This window comes from Sorex araneus, chromosome 10 (genome assembly GCF_027595985.1).
Source record: "Sorex araneus isolate mSorAra2 chromosome 10, mSorAra2.pri, whole genome shotgun sequence".
NCBI lineage: Eukaryota > Metazoa > Chordata > Mammalia > Eulipotyphla > Soricidae > Sorex > Sorex araneus.
Genome location: NC_073311.1, coordinates 66713835 through 66732505, shown reverse-complemented (window position 1 = coordinate 66732505; position 18671 = coordinate 66713835). Strand labels below are relative to the sequence as shown.

Genomic DNA, 18671 nt, shown 5'->3' with positions numbered 1-18671 from the left:
GCCGCGCCCTCTGGCCTGGCCTGGCCTGTGGCCACGGGGATGCTGCAGCCCCGAGCCCCCCGCAGCCCCTCCAGCTGATTCAGGACCCCCGGCCAGGCCCCGGGTCTCCTTCCCCAGAGAAAGTGCCTGGAGCTGAAAGCACCGGGCAGCCCACGGGGCTCTGACTCAGTCCTCGGGCGCCCGGCCAGGCGGGTCTGAGCCCTTCCTGCCTCCCGGGCGGCCCCACACGGACTCGCTCTGCTGCACGAACACGGGAACGGCAGCCCCACTCCCTCAGGCAGAGCCGGAGACCCGCGGGGCGACGCTCGCAGGCTCCCACCTCCTTCAGGTCCTGCACCAGGGCCGCCAGCCGCTCGCTCTCCGCCTGCGCGTTGGTGACCACGGCGCGGCTCTGCTTCAGCTCCGCCTGCATGTCCAGGATCTTGCCCAGGTAGTAGGCCTCCTTGGACGCCGACTCTGCCAGCAGCGTCTCCTCCCGCGTCTCGCCATCCTCGGCAACCTTGCGGTGGACGGAGAAGGACTGGCCGAAGGCCTGCAGGGTGCAGAAAGGGACAGACTGTGAGTCTGCAGACCCCGAGGGGGGCTGCGCCCAGGCACGTGCCACCGCTCAGCGGGCACAGGGGCCCGCCAACGCCTTCTGGAAGGGGGTGATAGGGGGCGGCACCGGGTCCAGGACACACCGAAAGGCAGCCACGGGGCAGCGAGGGCCCACGGAAAGTCACACTTTCATTCTCACTCTAGAGCGACCTACAGAACTGCCTTCACTCCTTCCCTCCCTCCTTCCCTCCTTCCTTTCTTTCAGTTTTGTGCCACACCCAGCAGTGCTCAGGGGCTACTCCTGGCTCTGTGCTCGGGGAGTCCTGGAGGATCTTAGGAGACCACGGGGCTCCAGGAATTGAACCCGGTGGCTGTGTGCAAGGCCAGTGTCCTCCCTGCTGCACTGCCACTCTGGCCCTGCAGAACTAGTTCTCAGGGCTGGAAACAACCCCTTGCTCGTGTGCTGGCAGGACCCACTTAGCCGAGAACCACCATGACAGGCTCTGTGGCCTCCTGAGTGACCTAGGCCTCTTCCAGGAACAAAAAAAGCAGAAAAACCAGATGCTTTTGTCAAAGATTATCTCAGTAATAAGATTAGGTCTCCGGAATGTAACTGTCAGGGAGGGGGGGGGCTGGATTTGCAGCCAAAACAACACCAACAAAATAGATGTGTACTCTGTAGGTATAGAGATTGCTGAGTAACGCTGACCTGCCAAAATGAAGGTATAAGAACTTGCTGAGCTGGGGTCCTTGTGTAATCCCACTGCGTCGGGCGGATACGTGGACCCCAGCTAGCTGAAACAATAAACCTGGCTACGTGATTTGCATTATCGGCCCTGTTCTCTGTCCTTGAGGGGTGGTCGACTCCATACTCTAACAGTGTCACAGCACTGGAAAAAGAGAATCACTCAGTCACATTCCAGTGCTCGAGGTCAGAGAGAGAACAGGGAGGCCACTGCACAGTCAGAGAGGACAGGGCAGTCACTGCACATTCAGGGAGGACAGGACGGTCACTGCACAGTCAGAGAGAGAACAGGGCAGTCACTGCACAGTCAGAGAGAACAGGGTGGCCACTGCACAGTCAGAGAAAGAACAGGGCGGTCACTGCACAGAGAGGACAGCGCGGTCACTGCACAGTCAGAGAGAACAGGGCGGTCACTGCACAGTCAGAGAGAGAACAGGGCGGTCACTGCACAGTCAGAGAGAACAGGGCGGTCACTGCACAGTCAGAGAGAACAGGGCGGTCACTGCACAGTCAGAGAGAACAGGGCAGTCACTGTACAGTCAGAGAGAGAACAAAGCAGTCACTGCACAGTCAGAGAGAACAGGGTGGTCACTGCACAGTCAGAGAGAGAACAGGGCAGTCACTGCACAGTCAGGGAGGACAGGGCGGTCACTGCACAGTCAGAGAGAGAACAGGGCAGTCACTGCACAGTCAGGGAGGACAGGGCGGTCACTGCACAGTCAGAGAGAGAACAGGGCGGTCACTGCACAGTCAGAGAGAACAGGGCAGTCACTGTACAGTCAGAGAGAGAACAAAGCAGTCACTGCACAGTCAGAGAGAGAACAGGGTGGTCACTGCACAGTCGGAGAGGACAGCGTGGTCACTGCACAGTCAGAGAGAACAGGGCAGTCACTGCACAGTCAGAGAGAACAGGGTGGTCACTGCACAGTCAGAGAGAACAGGGCAGTCACTGCACAGTCAGAGAGAGAACAGGGTGGTCACTGCACAGTCAGAGAGAGAACAGGGCAGTCACTGCCCAGTCAGAGAGAACAGGGCGGTCACTGCACAGTCAGAGAGAACAGGGCAGCCACTGCACAAGGGGCCACACATCTGTCCACTTCCCTTTGAAACATCTGTCCACTTCCCTTTGAAACATCTGTCCACTTCCCTTTGAAGTGACCAGAAATGCTGCATGTGTTTTAGCACCACAACGAGGTGTGACCCCTGGTGAGCCACAGAGAAGGTAGGTGCGCCTCAAGCAAACAGAGAGACCCCATAAACTCACATTCAGGAAGGACCCCCGTGAGCACAGTCAGGGACCCACGTGCTGGGTAGTAACTCTAAGTGTTTTGATCTTTGGTGAATTACCTCTTTCCTCCTCCCAGAGAAGCTTGACCTGCCCTTGCCAGCATCCCTAATTCAGGATAAGATTTATCTCCAACCTTTCCTTTGTGTTGGATGTCGACCCTCAGTGCTTTAGGTTTCATCAGTGAATTGCCCCTTTTCTCCTCCCAGAGAAGCTTACCATGCTCTTACTAACATCCCTAATTTAGTTTAAGTATGTTTAACCTTTCCTTTGTCTCTCACCTCCCATTGTAACAGTTCCCCAAGGCAGTCTTGATTATTTATAAGCCCAAAACTTTCTGGTACTTCTGACTTTGTATTTGCCCTGCTTTGTATTTGAAGTGCTGTGTATTGGTTCCTGCTTTCTATTTCCCCTAGAGCCTTTTCATATTTTACTATAGAGCAATGTTCTTTGGTTAAACACAGAAAGACCATTAATGCTGCGCTCCTAATATTTGGGAGTTGGTTGACTCTGAAATGTATCTACTCCTGGGCATAATTACTTGGTCATAATTACTTGACTCAGACTTGAGTTGCTGTAGTTCCTAACACCCCAAAAGGGAGGTCCCGCCGTGGGACTGGGATGGACGTGGGGCGAGTGGCAAAGCTACTCCCGCATCAAAACAGGACATTCTAGAAAGCACAAATGCATGGTCTTGATGCAAGCTGTTATGGCTTAAGAGACAGGACCCCCGTGGGGAAGGACAAATTGAACTGGCCCGAGGATTTACGGCACAAGCCTTGCTCTCAGAGCCCAGAGAACTAAGTGTTGGGATCCTCGGCTCTTACTGTGTTTATCCAAACTGCAAGTATTGATAGTTAATACAACTAGAGGGAAAGATGAAAGCAACGTGAATGTGTCTGGGAGACAGTGTCTCTGCTTTAATCTCCTCCAAGGAGAATTTCCTGGAGAACAAGGAGAATTTCCTGCTTTATCGATGTAAATGATCTACTCGGGTCCACGGTGACCACCCCCAGTGGCCACCCCCAGCTGTCCTGCAGGCCAGACCGCACAGAGGCTGTGGGGACCCAGGTGCGGGGTGGCTCCCTGGAGGGGTGAGTGACCTAAGGCCAGGTCTGACACGATCACTTGGTAACGTGCGTGTCCACAGTCACCAGTCCAGATAGATGCACATCACCTCATGGAGAGACACACGTCAGCAGCTTAAATGGACGCACATCAGCAGCAGCTAGAGTGGACACATGCCAGCAGCCTGGTGGACACATCAGCAGCCTCAGTGGACACACGTCAGCTGTCTGAGTGGACACATGTCAGCGGCCTGAGTGGATACACATCTAGCGCTCCATCAGCCAGAGTGGACACAAGTCAGCAGCCAGATTGAACACGTCAGGGGTGCTGGAGCGATGGCACAGCGGGGAGGGCGTTTGCCTTACACACAGCCAACCCGGGTTCCATTCCCAGCATCCCATATGGTCCCCTGAGCACCGCCAGGAGTAATTCCTGAGTGCAGAGCCAGGAGTAACCCCTGCGCATCATCGGGTGTGACCCAAAAAGAAAAAAAAGAAAACAGATTGGACACATCAGCAGCCAGATTGGACACGTCAGCAGCCTGAGTGGACAGATGTCAGCAGTCTGAGTGGACACATGTCAGCGGCCAGAGTGGACACGTCAGCAGCCTGAGTGGACATATATCAGCGGCCTGAGTGGACACACGTCAGCGGCCGGAGTGGACACACGTCAGTGGCCGGGGTGGACACACGTCAGTGACCAGAGTGGACACACGTCAGTGGCCGGAGTGGACACGTCAGCAGCCTGGATGACCCATCAGTCCTGTACAAGAACACTCGTCACTGGTCCCTAAGAACCACGAGCTACTGGCGATGGAGTGTCCGGCACCGGTTAGGGGTGACAAAGGAGGCACGTCCTCACTCTGGGGCTCCCTCAGCAAGCACAGAACAGGCGAGGCAGGACAGGAAGACTGCAGGAACGGGTTCCCGACAGATGCCAACAGAACCGACTCCCGGGCCGAGGCTGGTCCCGAGGTGCTGTCAGAGCCCCTCAGTGAAGATGTGGGAGCAGAAGGGGGGGCTGCGGGACACGAGGCCGGAGGGCTTGGGGCAATGGAGACGTTCTGTACCGTGACTGGGACACGCACGTGCACACACATGCACGCACACACACACACACACACACCACACGCATGCACCTGCCAACCACCGTCCGCGCATCCTGTGAGCTGCCGGTGTGGACCACGCCATCACACGGGAGAGGCTGGCGCAGTGTGACGGCAGGAGACCCTCGGCCAGAAGCACAGCAGGGCAGATGCCGCCCGCCGACCAGCGGGCAGCCCCCAGCGCCCTGAGGAGGAACCTGCTCCCCACCAGGGCTGCCGGGACGCCAAGCGCAGCTTCCCCTTGGAGCCGAGGGGCTGTGGCGAGGCCGGCGTGACCCGCAGACTGCGGGGACAGAGTCAGCAGCCGGGGGCCGGGCGGGGGCATGGTCGGTCACAAGGCCACGTCAGGCTGACCCCACGGAAGCCAGATGCCCAGGACAGGCCAACCCAGGGGACTAAAGGGGCTCTGCCCTGCGGGAGGGGACAGAGAGTGACCACGAGCGGCCATGGAGGACCCTGGGAGGACAACAGTGTCTTACTCTGCCGGAGTAACACAGGCGCGGGCGTGACTCCCGTGCTGGAGTCACTGGGAATAATGCCGAGTGGTGGCGTACAGTTGGGGGGGTTTATGGTGACAAGTAAGATGGGCTCTGGGAAGGAGAACAACTGGGGGGTCTTCCCAAGTTACTGGGAGCAGAAATTCAGGCATTCTCAAAGTTTGCCAGTGTTGGAAATATAATTTAAAAAGGGAAAGTACAGCTGATGATTGAATCTGCCCCAACTTCTTTTTAAAATAGAATGGTTTTGGTACTTTTCTTCCCCGGAAATATCAGAGGAGAGAAAGCCCCATAAAGTGAAGGGAGGGAAGCCAGACGCCCAGAGCGGGAGGTGGGGGAACCTAGGATGGATTCCTGGAAACAAGATGTTGTGGGCAGGAGAGGCAGGCAGCACTCGGCCAGCCCCAGCTGGCTCCCCGGTGTACGATGCCCCAGTAGCCGCTAGGCCCTGCAAGCTAAGAAAATAAAGCAGTATAATTCATTCACGCAGCCATCCACTGGTGCTCCTGCACCTAGGGGTGTAAGTGATCATTTGTGGGTGACTTTTTTTTTTCAGTAATGAAAGTACTGCTATTCATTCAGCCATTGATTAAGCTGACTGAATTGGGCATGAACTCCACATTACTTTTTTTAAAATTCTATTCTGAATGTTAACTTAATTTTATTATTTTATTATTATTTCCCCCCCCTTTTGATTCACCATGAGAAAAGCTTTCATGTTTGAGGGGCTGGAGCAATAGTACAGCAGGTAGGGCATTTGCTTTGCATGCGGCTGACCCGGGTTCGATTCCCACCATCCTATATGGTCCCCTGAGCACCGCCAGGAGTAACCCCTGCGCATCGCCGGGTATGACCCAAAAGGTAAAAAAAAAAACCTTTCATGTTTGAGCTTTGGTCATATAATCATCAGACACCCATCCTTCCACCAGTGCACACGTTCCACCACCAAAATCCCCAGTATTCCCCACCCTCCCATCCCCCACCACTCCAGCCCTCCCCCTGCCTGTGTGGCAGACAATTTCCCCCATACTCTCTCTCTACTTTGGTTACACTCGATATTTCGACACCAGTCCCACCACCACTCAAACCTGCCGAAAAGGCAATGCTAGACGATTTGTTTGTATTGCTTGTTATGGATAGAATATAATGTCCAGGAAATTCTGTGTCATTCTCTTCCAGGAGCTTTAGTTTATATTTAGTCTCTGGGTCTTGACCATTGATGAGATTACACGGCACCAGGGGCAGTTTGTGGGGGTGACTGACAAGCTTCTGGAAAACTGGGGACCTGGGGGGAGGAGGCACCTTGGAGGGGGCGTGGGTTGAGTTTCCCTCCCTGCCCCAAGCAGAACCCCGGCAGCCAAAACCCTCCAGAACCCAACCACCGCCATGCCCAAGGCTACTCTCGACATGCTCGATGAGCCTCACCCAAGACAGGATGAACCTCACCAGAGAGCCTACAGGCAGGAAAACCCAGACGTGCGGGAATCCGTGACTGAGATCTCCAAGCCAGCTTGGATGGGGCCTGTCGGTGACTTTTGAGAAAGTGCCGGCATTTTTCTGAAGTGACTCCCTGCCTGACACAGTGACGAGGAGAAAGAGTGACAAGACAAGCCTGATCCACCTTCCACTGAAACACAGAAGAAACAGCCCGAAGGCAGCTGAGTGGCAGGGCCTGGCTCCGAGTTCCACCGAGGGGTGGGCCTGAAAGCTCCCCGGCCCTGCTGGGCCTGAACCACACAGGTGCCCCCAGGGCCAGCGAATACAGCAATGGGGGCTGGGGGCCAGCACAGCGGCAGGCCCTGCCCGGCACGCACTGGCGTGGGTTCGATCCCCGGAACTCCATCTGGTCCCCTGAGCCCACCGGTCCCCAAGCCCAAAAGAAAACCAGAAGAAAGAAGAAAAAATGGTTCAACATATGCTTGTGATGCTGCGGACGTGCCTCAAGCAGTGGAGCACAGGCCTGGCCTAGTGGGGCCCTGGGCGGTGTCCAGGCCACCTGGGCCCTGGGGGCGACAGGCAGGACCCACTGCTGCAGTAGCCACCACAAGAACTTGAATGAAAGGAAGCTTTTCAGATAATAAAATACGTGATTAGAAACTATTGCTTCTAGGGGGCTGGAGCAGTAGCACAGCGGGGAGGGCGTTTGCCTTGCATGCGGCCGACCCGGGTTTGATTCCCAGCATCCCATAGGGTCCCCTGAGAACCACCAGGGGTGAGCCCAGCAAGGTGCCGAGAGTATCTCACCCACACGGCAGAGCCTGGCAAGGTACCCGTGCCGTATTCGATATGCCAAAAACAGTCACAAGAAGTCTCACAATGGAGATGTTACTGGTGCCTGCCCAAGTAAATCGATGAGCAATGGGATGACAGTGACAGTGATTCTATTTACTGCAGAGCCTGGCAAGCTACCCATGGCGTACTCCACATGCCAAAAACAGTAACAACGACGGCCCTCATCCCCCTGATCCTGAAAGAGCCCCCAATACGCCATCGGGCTACACTAGCACGCGACAGGGACGACGAATGGAGATGTTACTGGCGCCTGCTCAAGCACATTGATCAACAACGGGATGACATTGATACAGTGATACGGTGAAACAGTGATTCTATTTACAAAAAAAAAAAAAAAACATTAAAAAATACTTAGGAAAGGTATAAATCCTACATGAAGAAAACTTTTTAAATCACAGAGAATCACAGAGTCCAGGCTTGTGAACGAGAGACCACCTGCAATTTCAGTTAGAATTCCATCAAGGTGTTCAGACGTAAACTATTTACAATGGCATATAAGAAATAAAAGTCTAGAGATATTCAACAAAATTACCCAAAAAAAAAAACTGGGCTGGAGCAATAGCACAGTGGGGAGAGTGTCTTGCACACGGCCGACCCAGGGTCAGTCCCCGGCGTCCCGTATGACCCCCCGAGCACCACCAGGAGTGATTCCTGGGAACCAGGAGTAGCCCTGAGCATGGCCAGGTGTAGCCCAAACAACAAAACAATGACAACAGCAAAACAACAACAAAGACCCAGTCTAATAGAGGGAATCTTTGCTGTCTCTAAAATTCCACTAATAACGCTGCTTTGGGCTTCACCAGCTGACCCTCCGTGGCGCCGACAGGAGAGAGGCAGGGACCCGCCCTCTGGGAGCAAGTCATATGGTCCCACATGGTCCCCTGAGCACCGCCAGGGGTGATTCCTGAGTACAGAGCCAGGAGTGACCCCTGTGCATCACCGGGTGTGACCCAAAGAGCAAAAAAAAAAAAAGTTTTAAAAGAAGGAAAATAAAGAGATGGGGGTCCGTAAGGAGAGCGCTGACGCCTTTCCAATTCCAGCCTCGGCGAGCTCAGGACATGTGCGAGGTGGCCGAGCACGGCTGTCCCCCGCCTGGAGTGGACGGCAGGCGGGGCTCTGTGCTTGGTTCGCCGGACACAGGCTCCTCCCTGGAATCCTTGCTACAGACCGTCCGTGGGTGGACGGTACCTCAGGACTCGGGCTCGTTTGCCCACAGACGTTCACGGGGCTCTGCGCCCGCGCAGCCTCCTGGGGCAGTGCTCGCTGAGTCTCGGCACCACATTAGCCTGAGGGACTTTCCTCGGGGCTTAAGCCGTCACAGACCCAGCGGCTGGCAGCGCCTGAAGGGGTGCGGCTCCGGGGTGGCCAGGGCCCCCCAAGAGGCAGGAGGCACAGAGCCCCTCGCCGCCCTCGCCCTCACCACCCCCTCCCGGTCGCAGGGCACTGGGTGAGCTCGGGCACCTGACGGCTGCGGGCATGAGCGGGTGCAGGGGGGTGCGGGAGGGCTCACGCCCGTGTCGGCACCAGGCGGCTCATCTCTAGTGCTGCCCCCGGAACCCCCTGGGCTCACCTGCCACCCGCAGAGGACGGCATTCTGTGCTGGAACGCACGGGCGTGAGCCGTGACCCCCTAGCGGTGCTCCCGACAGGAGGGGCCGCACTCAGAGTCACTCTAAGGTGGGCCGAGGGCACGAAGCAGCCAACGGGCAGCTGGTGACACCAGAGCCCTGAAACTCGGGGAGAACAGGGTGAGGGTGAGCCCCGGGAGCACCAACCTGAGCCCCGGGAGCACCAGGCCTGAGCCTCGGGAGCACAAAGCCTGAGCCCCAGGAGCACCAGGCCTGAGCCTCGGGAGCACAAAGCCTGAGCCCCTGGGAGCACCAGGCCTGAGCCTCGGGAGCACAAAGCCTGAGCCCCCGGGAGCACCAGGCCTGAGCCTCGGGAGCACAAAGCCTGAGCCCCTGGGAGCACCAGGCCTGAGCCTCGGGAGCACAAAGCCTGAGCCCCCGGGAGCACCAGGCCTGAGCCTTGGGAGCACAAAGCCTGAGCCCCTGGGAGCACCAGGCCTGAGCCTCGGGAGCACAAAGCCTGAGCCCCAGGAGCACCAGGCCTGAGCCTCGGGAGCACAAAGCCTGAGCCCCCAGAGCACCAGGCCTGAGTGAGCCCCGGGGCACCCGCAGCTCCGCCCTGGGGCAGTTGCTGCAGCTGCTGCCGCGTCAGCAGTGCTGGTGGCTGCAGGGCCTTCGCTATGGAGGGAGGGAAGGGAAGTGAGGGCGACCTGCTGCCATGCACGGAACATTCTGGAAGCAGCACAGCACCCGCAGGCCTGAGCCGGGGTATGGTGGCCCGGCTCGGGCCGCCAGCTGCTCCACGGTGGAACTGGAGCACAGATCGAACGTGTCAGGTGCCGTTGGTCGCAGCCCGTCTCTGCCGGCACCACACGGGGCCAGCCAGAGGGCGCGGAGCAACACGTGTGCAGAGGACCCGGCTCCCCGCGGAGCTCTGGGGGGCACACGGCCGGACTCTGCCCGGGCACCACGCAGATCTGAGCTGGCCCACGGGGAGGCGAGCAGGAGCCCCGTGCCGCGTCCCTAACACGGTGACCCGAGCAGGACCCCCCTCCCAGCACGCGCAGCCCCCTCGAGGGCGCCCGCAGAATCCACCTGGGCTGAAGGAGTGGCCCCTGCGCCAGGCAGCCGGGCACAGGCGGGAACAGAGCAAGGACGCGCCAAGCTCCCAGGAAGAGGGTCCGGTTACGGGAAGCGGGAGACGCAGCCGTGACGTGGCGCCCGGAGCCAGCGCCCTGGACGACCGTTAATGGAGTCTGTGTGCCCGGCCTCGGGGATCGATTTCACTAATGCTCGCCCCAGGCCGCTGTCATGGACGGCCCCTCTCGGCCCGCGGCGGGGGGCTGTGGGACCCTCCGCCTCACCACGTGGGGCTCAGGAGAGGGGGAAGGAGCCTGGGGGGTGAGTCACACTCAGATCCAGACAGAGGAGGAGCAGCTTCCAGACAGAAGCCACAGGCGCTGCCGGCGCGGGGCAGGACGCTCTCCCGAGGAAGGTGCTCCTTTCAATGATGCTCGGCGTCTGTCAGGCCACCCCGGAGCCTCGGTGCCAAACCCAGACAGACAGAACTTAAATATGGCCTGAAATGGAAACTTCGTTTTAACTCTTAACTGTATAACTGTATAACTGTATAAGGGGAAGCAGGAAATCCATACCTACATGTAAAGAACGTGTGACACAGAAACTAATCATACAAAAACCTGTCACCAATCCATGAAGAACCAGGAGATGCTCCTGCATCAGTATCACACCCGCAAGCCCCAAGTGTGACAAGAATAAATGAGCATGAAAATAACCGAGTAGGAGACTAACACCCAAGAACAGTAGAAATAAGTACCAGGAGGTTTGCTCCATGGCTTGGAAGCCGGCCTCACACGCTGGGGGGAAAGGCAGCTCAGATAGAGAAGGGACCAAGTGAAATGTGGTTGGAGGACCCGCTCGGGAGGGGAGATGCGTGCTGAAAGTAGACTACAGATTGGACACGATGGCCACTCAATACCCCTATTGCAAACCACAACACCCCAAAGGAGAGAGAGAACAAGAGGGAATGCCCTGCCACAGAGGCGGGGTGGGGTGGGGGGATGGGATTGGGGGGTGGGAGGGATACTGGGTTCATCGATGGTGGAGAATGGGCACTGTGGAGGGAGGGGTTCTCAAACATTGTATGAGGGAAACACAAACACGAAAATGTGTAAGTCTGTAACTGTACCCTTACGGTGATTCACTAATAAAAAAAATAAACAACAACAACAAAAAAAAAAAACAACCTTTAAAAAATAAAGAGAAAAAGTTGTAGGTGGGTCAAAAAAAATAGAATAAATGAGCATGAAGCCAAAACACACTTGTAAGTGGGCCCCAGTGTTTTCTAGAAGATTCCAACTTTCATACGCAGTCTAAGGGTCAAACTAATAAATCACTCAGCAACTCCGGCCCAAATGCAAGATGCACAGGACCATGCACAGCACAGTGAGGACCTGAGACAGAGAGAGAAAGAGAGAGACAGAGACAGGAAGGTGGAGAAAGAAAGAGGGAGAGGACAGAGGGAGAGACAGAGAGAGAGAGAGGGAGAGAGAGAGTCAGGGAGGGAGAGAGAGAGCAGCGAGGACAGGCAGCCCCGACTCTCCACAGACGGGCTATGTGTGCAGACGGGATGGCTGTGGGGGCTCTGCCAAAGAGGAGCCAGGCGGCAGGACGGCGGATGGACAGCCTGCCCGGGGGGGCCAGGGGGCCGTTTCCACAGGAGTTAATTAACCACGTGACGAGTGAATCTCCCTCAGAGCCATGAAACACAGATGCTCCGACACAGCTCGCTCTCCCTTTCCTCCTGGGGGTGCTGATGGGGGGCGAGCCCAGTGCCTCGGTTCTACGAGAACCTTCCACCCGGGCGGGCCGTGGACCCTTTACAGTACACACAAGTTCAACCTGACTCTCCTCTCACCAGAGGAACACCGAGTCCTGGAGCCAAGCTGAACGCCTGTCCGCTGAGGCGACGGGCCGATGTCCAGAGCTGGGCTGTGCCCTCCTATCTGCGTGTCAATGAGACAGGTCCCCCCGGTCCACCTTATGGCGTCCACAGGCACAGATGGCCGCTCACAGTCTGAGCTGCCCCTGGGTAATCAGAGCGCAAATGACAGCAGGCTTTGAAATGCAGGGGGGAGGGGGCAGCTGCCCCCTGCTGCACAGCGGGTCACAGACATCAGCATATGCCAATTAACGAAGAAAACACGCAAGGCCTTTAGGAAATCATGAGAGTCTGGCTCTTGGGAAGACATGCTGGCTGGACATGCAGTGCGTGTGAGGAGAGCAGAGACTGCGAGGCCTCCTCAGGAGACCCGCACTGACAGGCACACTCAGGAGACCCGCACTGACAGAAACACACTCAGGAGACCCGCACTGACAGGAACACACTCAGGAGACCCGCACTGACAGGCACACACTCAGGAGACCCGCAAGACAGGAACACACTCAGGAGACCCGCACTGACAGGCACGCTCAAGAGACCCGCACTGACAGGAACACACTCAGGAGACCCGCACTGACAGAAACACACTCAGGAGACCCGCACTGACAGGCACACTCAGGAGACCCGCACTGACAGAAACACACCCAGGAGACCCGCACTGACAGGAACACACTCAGGAGACCCGCACTGACAGAAACACACTCAGGAGACCCGCACTGACAGGAACACACTCAGGAGACCCGCACTGACAGGAACACACTCAGGAGACCCACACTGACAGGCACACTCAGGAGACCCACACTGACAGGGACACTCAGGAGACTCACACTGACAGACACACTCAGGAGACCCGCACTGACAGGTGCACACTCAGGAGACCCACACTGACAGGCACACTCAGGAGACCCGCAATGACAGGAATATACTCAGGAGACCTGCACTGAAAGGAATACACTCAGGAGACCCGCACTGACAGGCATACACTCAGGAGACCTGCACTGACAGGAAAACACTCAGGAGACCCGCACTGACAGGAATATACTCAGGAGACCCCCACTGAAAGGAATATACTCAGGAGATCCTCACTGACAGGCACACTCAGGAGACCCGCACTGACAGGCACACACTCAGGAGACCTGCACTGACAGGAGCACACTCAGGAGACCCGCACTGACAGGAACACTCAGGAGACCCGCACTGACAGGCACACACTCAGGAGACCCGCACTGACAGGCACACACTCAGGAGATCCACACTGACAGGCACACTCAGGAGACCCGCACTGACAGGCACACACTCAGGAGATCCACACTGACAGGCACACTCAGGAGACCCGCACTGACAGGAATATACTCAGGAGACCCGCACTGACAGAAACACACTCAGGAGACCCGCACTGACAGGCACACTCAGGAGACCCGCACTGACAGAAACACACCCAGGAGACCCGCACTGACAGGAACACACTCAGGAGACCCGCACTGACAGAAACACACTCAGGAGACCCGCACTGACAGGAACACACTCAGGAGACCCGCACTGACAGGAACACACTCAGGAGACCCACACTGACAGGCACACTCAGGAGACCCACACTGACAGGGACACTCAGGAGACTCACACTGACAGACACACTCAGGAGACCCGCACTGACAGGTGCACACTCAGGAGACCCACACTGACAGGCACACTCAGGAGACCCGCAATGACAGGAATATACTCAGGAGACCTGCACTGAAAGGAATACACTCAGGAGACCCGCACTGACAGGAACACACTCAGGAGACCCGCACTGACAGGCATACACTCAGGAGACCTGCACTGACAGGAAAACACTCAGGAGACCCGCACTGACAGGAATATACTCAGGAGACCCCCACTGAAAGGAATATACTCAGGAGATCCTCACTGACAGGCACACTCAGGAGACCCGCACTGACAGGCACACACTCAGGAGACCTGCACTGACAGGAGCACACTCAGGAGACCCGCACTGACAGGAACACTCAGGAGACCCGCACTGACAGGCACACACTCAGGAGACCCGCACTGACAGGCACACACTCAGGAGATCCACACTGACAGGCACACTCAGGAGACCCGCACTGACAGGCACACACTCAGGAGATCCACACTGACAGGCACACTCAGGAGACCCGCGCTGACAGGCACGCTCAGGAGACCCGCACTGACAGAAATACACTCAGGAGACCTGCACTGACAGGAACACACTCAGGAGACCCGCACTGACAGGCATACACTCAGGAGACCTGCACTGACAGGAAAACACTCAGGAGACCCGCACTGACAGGAATATACTCAGGAGACCCCCACTGAAAGGAATATACTCAGGAGATCCTCACTGACAGGCACACTCAGGAGACCCGCACTGACAGGCACACACTCAGGAGACCTGCACTGACAGGAGCACACTCAGGAGACCCGCACTGACAGGAACACTCAGGAGACCCGCACTGACAGGCACACACTCAGGAGACCCGCACTGACAGGCACACACTCAGGAGATCCACACTGACAGGCACACTCAGGAGACCCGCACTGACAGGCACACACTCAGGAGATCCACACTGACAGGCACACTCAGGAGACCCGCAATGACAGGAATATACTCAGGAGACCTGCACTGACAGAAATACACTCAGGAGACCTGCACTGACAGGAACACACTCAGGAGACCCGCACTGACAGGCATACACTCAGGAGACCTGCACTGACAGGAAAACACTCAGGAGACCCGCACTGACAGGAATATACTCAGGAGACCCCCACTGAAAGGAATATACTCAGGAGATCCTCACTGACAGGCACACTCAGGAGACCCGCACTGACAGGCACACACTCAGGAGACCTGCACTGACAGGAGCACACTCAGGAGACCCGCACTGACAGGAACACTCAGGAGACCCGCACTGACAGGCACACACTCAGGAGACCCGCACTGACAGGCACACACTCAGGAGATCCACACTGACAGGCACACTCAGGAGACCCGCACTGACAGGCACACACTCAGGAGATCCACACTGACAGGCACACTCAGGAGACCCGCACTGACAGGAATATACTCAGGAGACCCGCACTGACAGAAACACACTCAGGAGACCCGCACTGACAGGCACACTCAGGAGACCCGCACTGACAGAAACACACCCAGGAGACCCGCACTGACAGGAACACACTCAGGAGACCCGCACTGACAGAAACACACTCAGGAGACCCGCACTGACAGGAACACACTCAGGAGACCCGCACTGACAGGAACACACTCAGGAGACCCACACTGACAGGCACACTCAGGAGACCCACACTGACAGGGACACTCAGGAGACTCACACTGACAGACACACTCAGGAGACCCGCACTGACAGGTGCACACTCAGGAGACCCACACTGACAGGCACACTCAGGAGACCCGCAATGACAGGAATATACTCAGGAGACCTGCACTGAAAGGAATACACTCAGGAGACCCGCACTGACAGGAACACACTCAGGAGACCCGCACTGACAGGCATACACTCAGGAGACCTGCACTGACAGGAAAACACTCAGGAGACCCGCACTGACAGGAATATACTCAGGAGACCCCCACTGAAAGGAATATACTCAGGAGATCCTCACTGACAGGCACACTCAGGAGACCCGCACTGACAGGCACACACTCAGGAGACCTGCACTGACAGGAGCACACTCAGGAGACCCGCACTGACAGGAACACTCAGGAGACCCGCACTGACAGGCACACACTCAGGAGACCCGCACTGACAGGCACACACTCAGGAGATCCACACTGACAGGCACACTCAGGAGACCCGCACTGACAGGCACACACTCAGGAGATCCACACTGACAGGCACACTCAGGAGACCCGCGCTGACAGGCACGCTCAGGAGACCCGCACTGACAGAAATACACTCAGGAGACCTGCACTGACAGGAACACACTCAGGAGACCCGCACTGACAGGCATACACTCAGGAGACCTGCACTGACAGGAAAACACTCAGGAGACCCGCACTGACAGGAATATACTCAGGAGACCCCCACTGAAAGGAATATACTCAGGAGATCCTCACTGACAGGCACACTCAGGAGACCCGCACTGACAGGCACACACTCAGGAGACCTGCACTGACAGGAGCACACTCAGGAGACCCGCACTGACAGGAACACTCAGGAGACCCGCACTGACAGGCACACACTCAGGAGACCCGCACTGACAGGCACACACTCAGGAGATCCACACTGACAGGCACACTCAGGAGACCCGCACTGACAGGCACACACTCAGGAGATCCACACTGACAGGCACACTCAGGAGACCCGCGCTGACAGGCACGCTCAGGAGACCCGCACTGACAGAAATACACTCAGGAGACCTGCACTGACAGGAACACACTCAGGAGACCCGCACTGACAGGAACACACTCAGGAGACCCGCACTGACAGGTGCACACTCAGAAACGTACCCACTCATCCACTTCTCCCTCAAACTGCCACTCCGTGCTGGAGACAAAACTGTGAAGATGACATGTTCTCCAGAGAGGAAGAGAAGAATCTTGGGTCACAGGGAAGAAGTGACAGAGAGACCCGTCACCAGCCGCCCGCCCGGACGGGACGGTCTTGGCGTTGAGGCTCATTTCTGAAATCTGTTTCAGAAATCCATTTCCGGGCTGGCGCCGGGCTCTGGCGCCCGGGTCACAGAACAGGACTGGCTGTTCTACCGGGCTCTGCAGCGCATGGCACCATGGCATGACCCAAGGTGATGCTTGGGTGCCTGGGTCGGTGGAAGGGGCAACAGCGGGGTGGACACTGGCCCTCAGGGGGAGGGCCCTGGGGCGCTGACCTCATACCCTCGGGCGGAAGCGAGCTGCTGACCCCCGCGGGCGGGCTCACTTCACACCTCAGCCTCCCGTCCACAGCACGCGCTCGCCCCACTCCCGCCTGCCGCTCTCACCCGCTGTTCCCTACGAGGCCCACGGGGCGCCCAGCCGCGCACCAACGCCGGGCACCAATGCCTGTCCTCTCCACCCTGGAAGACATGTGAGCCCTGCCATAGTCTGGAGTCCACGTCCACACTGGGTGTGTGGGGACGGGCTGACCGCCGAGCTTCAGCACAGCCCGTGACCGGCACGGGAGGGGGGGACCTGAGCACCCGGCCGGGAGGAGAGAGCCACAGGGCCGCGGGTCACCTGGGTTATGGGACTGCTGGGGTGGGCTTCATCAGGCACCACCCCCCGTCAGCACCCCAGCCCCCGCCCCCCAGCGACCTCCCCCGCCAGTGCCCCCTCCATCGTCAGCACACTCTCCTCCCCCACTCACACCCCCTCCCTGTCCGGCCCCCAGCCCGCTCCAGGCCCCCTTCCCTGAATCCCAGCTCTCAGGCTCTTTGCTCCCGTTGTCTCGGGTGTCTGTCATTCCACTGTTGTGTTCCTTACACCACACGTGGTCTCTCTCCCTCTGGTGACCTCTCCCAGCACAGTGCTCGCCAGGCCCCTCCACGGAGCAGCAAATTTCATGGCTGTATCTTGTCTTACGGCCGAGTACTGTTCTGTTGTGTATGATGCACCGGTTTCTTCATCCAATCATCTGTTCTTGGACACTTGGCTCGTTTCCAGATTTGGGCTCTCCTGGACAGTGCTCCAAGGAACGCGGTGGGGGTGGGGGAATGTCTTTCTCCACTTAGTTTTAGGGCCCGTGGGCATATTCCAAGGAGGGGGGTGCAGGGTCATATGGAAGCTCAACTCCTAGGTTTCTTAGGAAGGCCCGTACTGTTCCCAGAACGGCTGGACCGGGCGGCGTTCCCACCCGCAGTGAAGGCGAGTCCCTTTCTCCCCGCGTCCTCACAGCACTGGGTGCTCTGTGCTTCCTCACGTGTCTCAGTGTTGTTTGGGTTTGCGTTTCCCTGATAACTAGTGGTGCAGAGCAGTTTTTCATGTGCTTTTTGGCCATTTGTATTTCTTTTTTGAGGAAGTTCCTGTTCATTTCTTCTCCCCATTTTTGATAAGATCGGATTTTTTTTCTTGTCAAGTTCTACCAGTGCCGTATATATCTTTGACACTAACCTCTTATTAGATGAGCATTGGGTACGTAATTTCTCCCATTCTGTGGGCTGTCTTTATCCCTGGTCATCATTTCCTTTGAGGTGCAGAAGCTTCTTAATGTATCCCACTCGTTTATCTTTGCTTCCGCTTGCTTGGTCAGTGGTGTTCCATCCTTGAAGATGCCTTTAGCTCCCATGTCATGGAGCGTTCTGCCTGCGTTTTCTTCTGTGTACTTCATGGATTCTGGTTTGATAGTGAGGTCTTTAATCCATTTTGATTTGATTTTTGTGCATGGTGTTAGAAAGAAGTCTGAGTTCACTCTTTTTGCATGTAGCTGTCCAGTTTTCCCAGAATCCGTTGTTAAAGAGGCTTTCTTTGGTCCACTTTATTTATTTACTCACTTATTCCTCTGCTCCCTTATCAAAGATTAACTGGTCTGTGTCAGGATATTCAACTCCATCCCACTGACCTGCGGGTCTGCCTTTATGCCCGTGCCATGCTGCTTTAGCCACTGCCGCTTTGCTGTACAGCCTGAAGCAGGGGAAGGCG

The 18671-nt window shown here is 57.0% G+C and overlaps 1 protein-coding gene across 6 annotated transcripts in view; it reads right to left on the bottom strand.

Moving 5' to 3' along the window:
* Positions 1-18671, bottom strand: part of BICD1 (BICD cargo adaptor 1) — a 60333-nt gene that overhangs the window by 29542 nt on the left and 12120 nt on the right. For all 6 annotated transcript variants that reach the window (XM_055118163.1, XM_055118164.1, XM_055118165.1 and 3 more), the window contains exon 2: positions 320-532. In XM_055118163.1, the coding sequence (XP_054974138.1) occupies positions 320-532 (213 nt within the window). The remainder of the gene's footprint in view (positions 1-319; positions 533-18671) is intronic.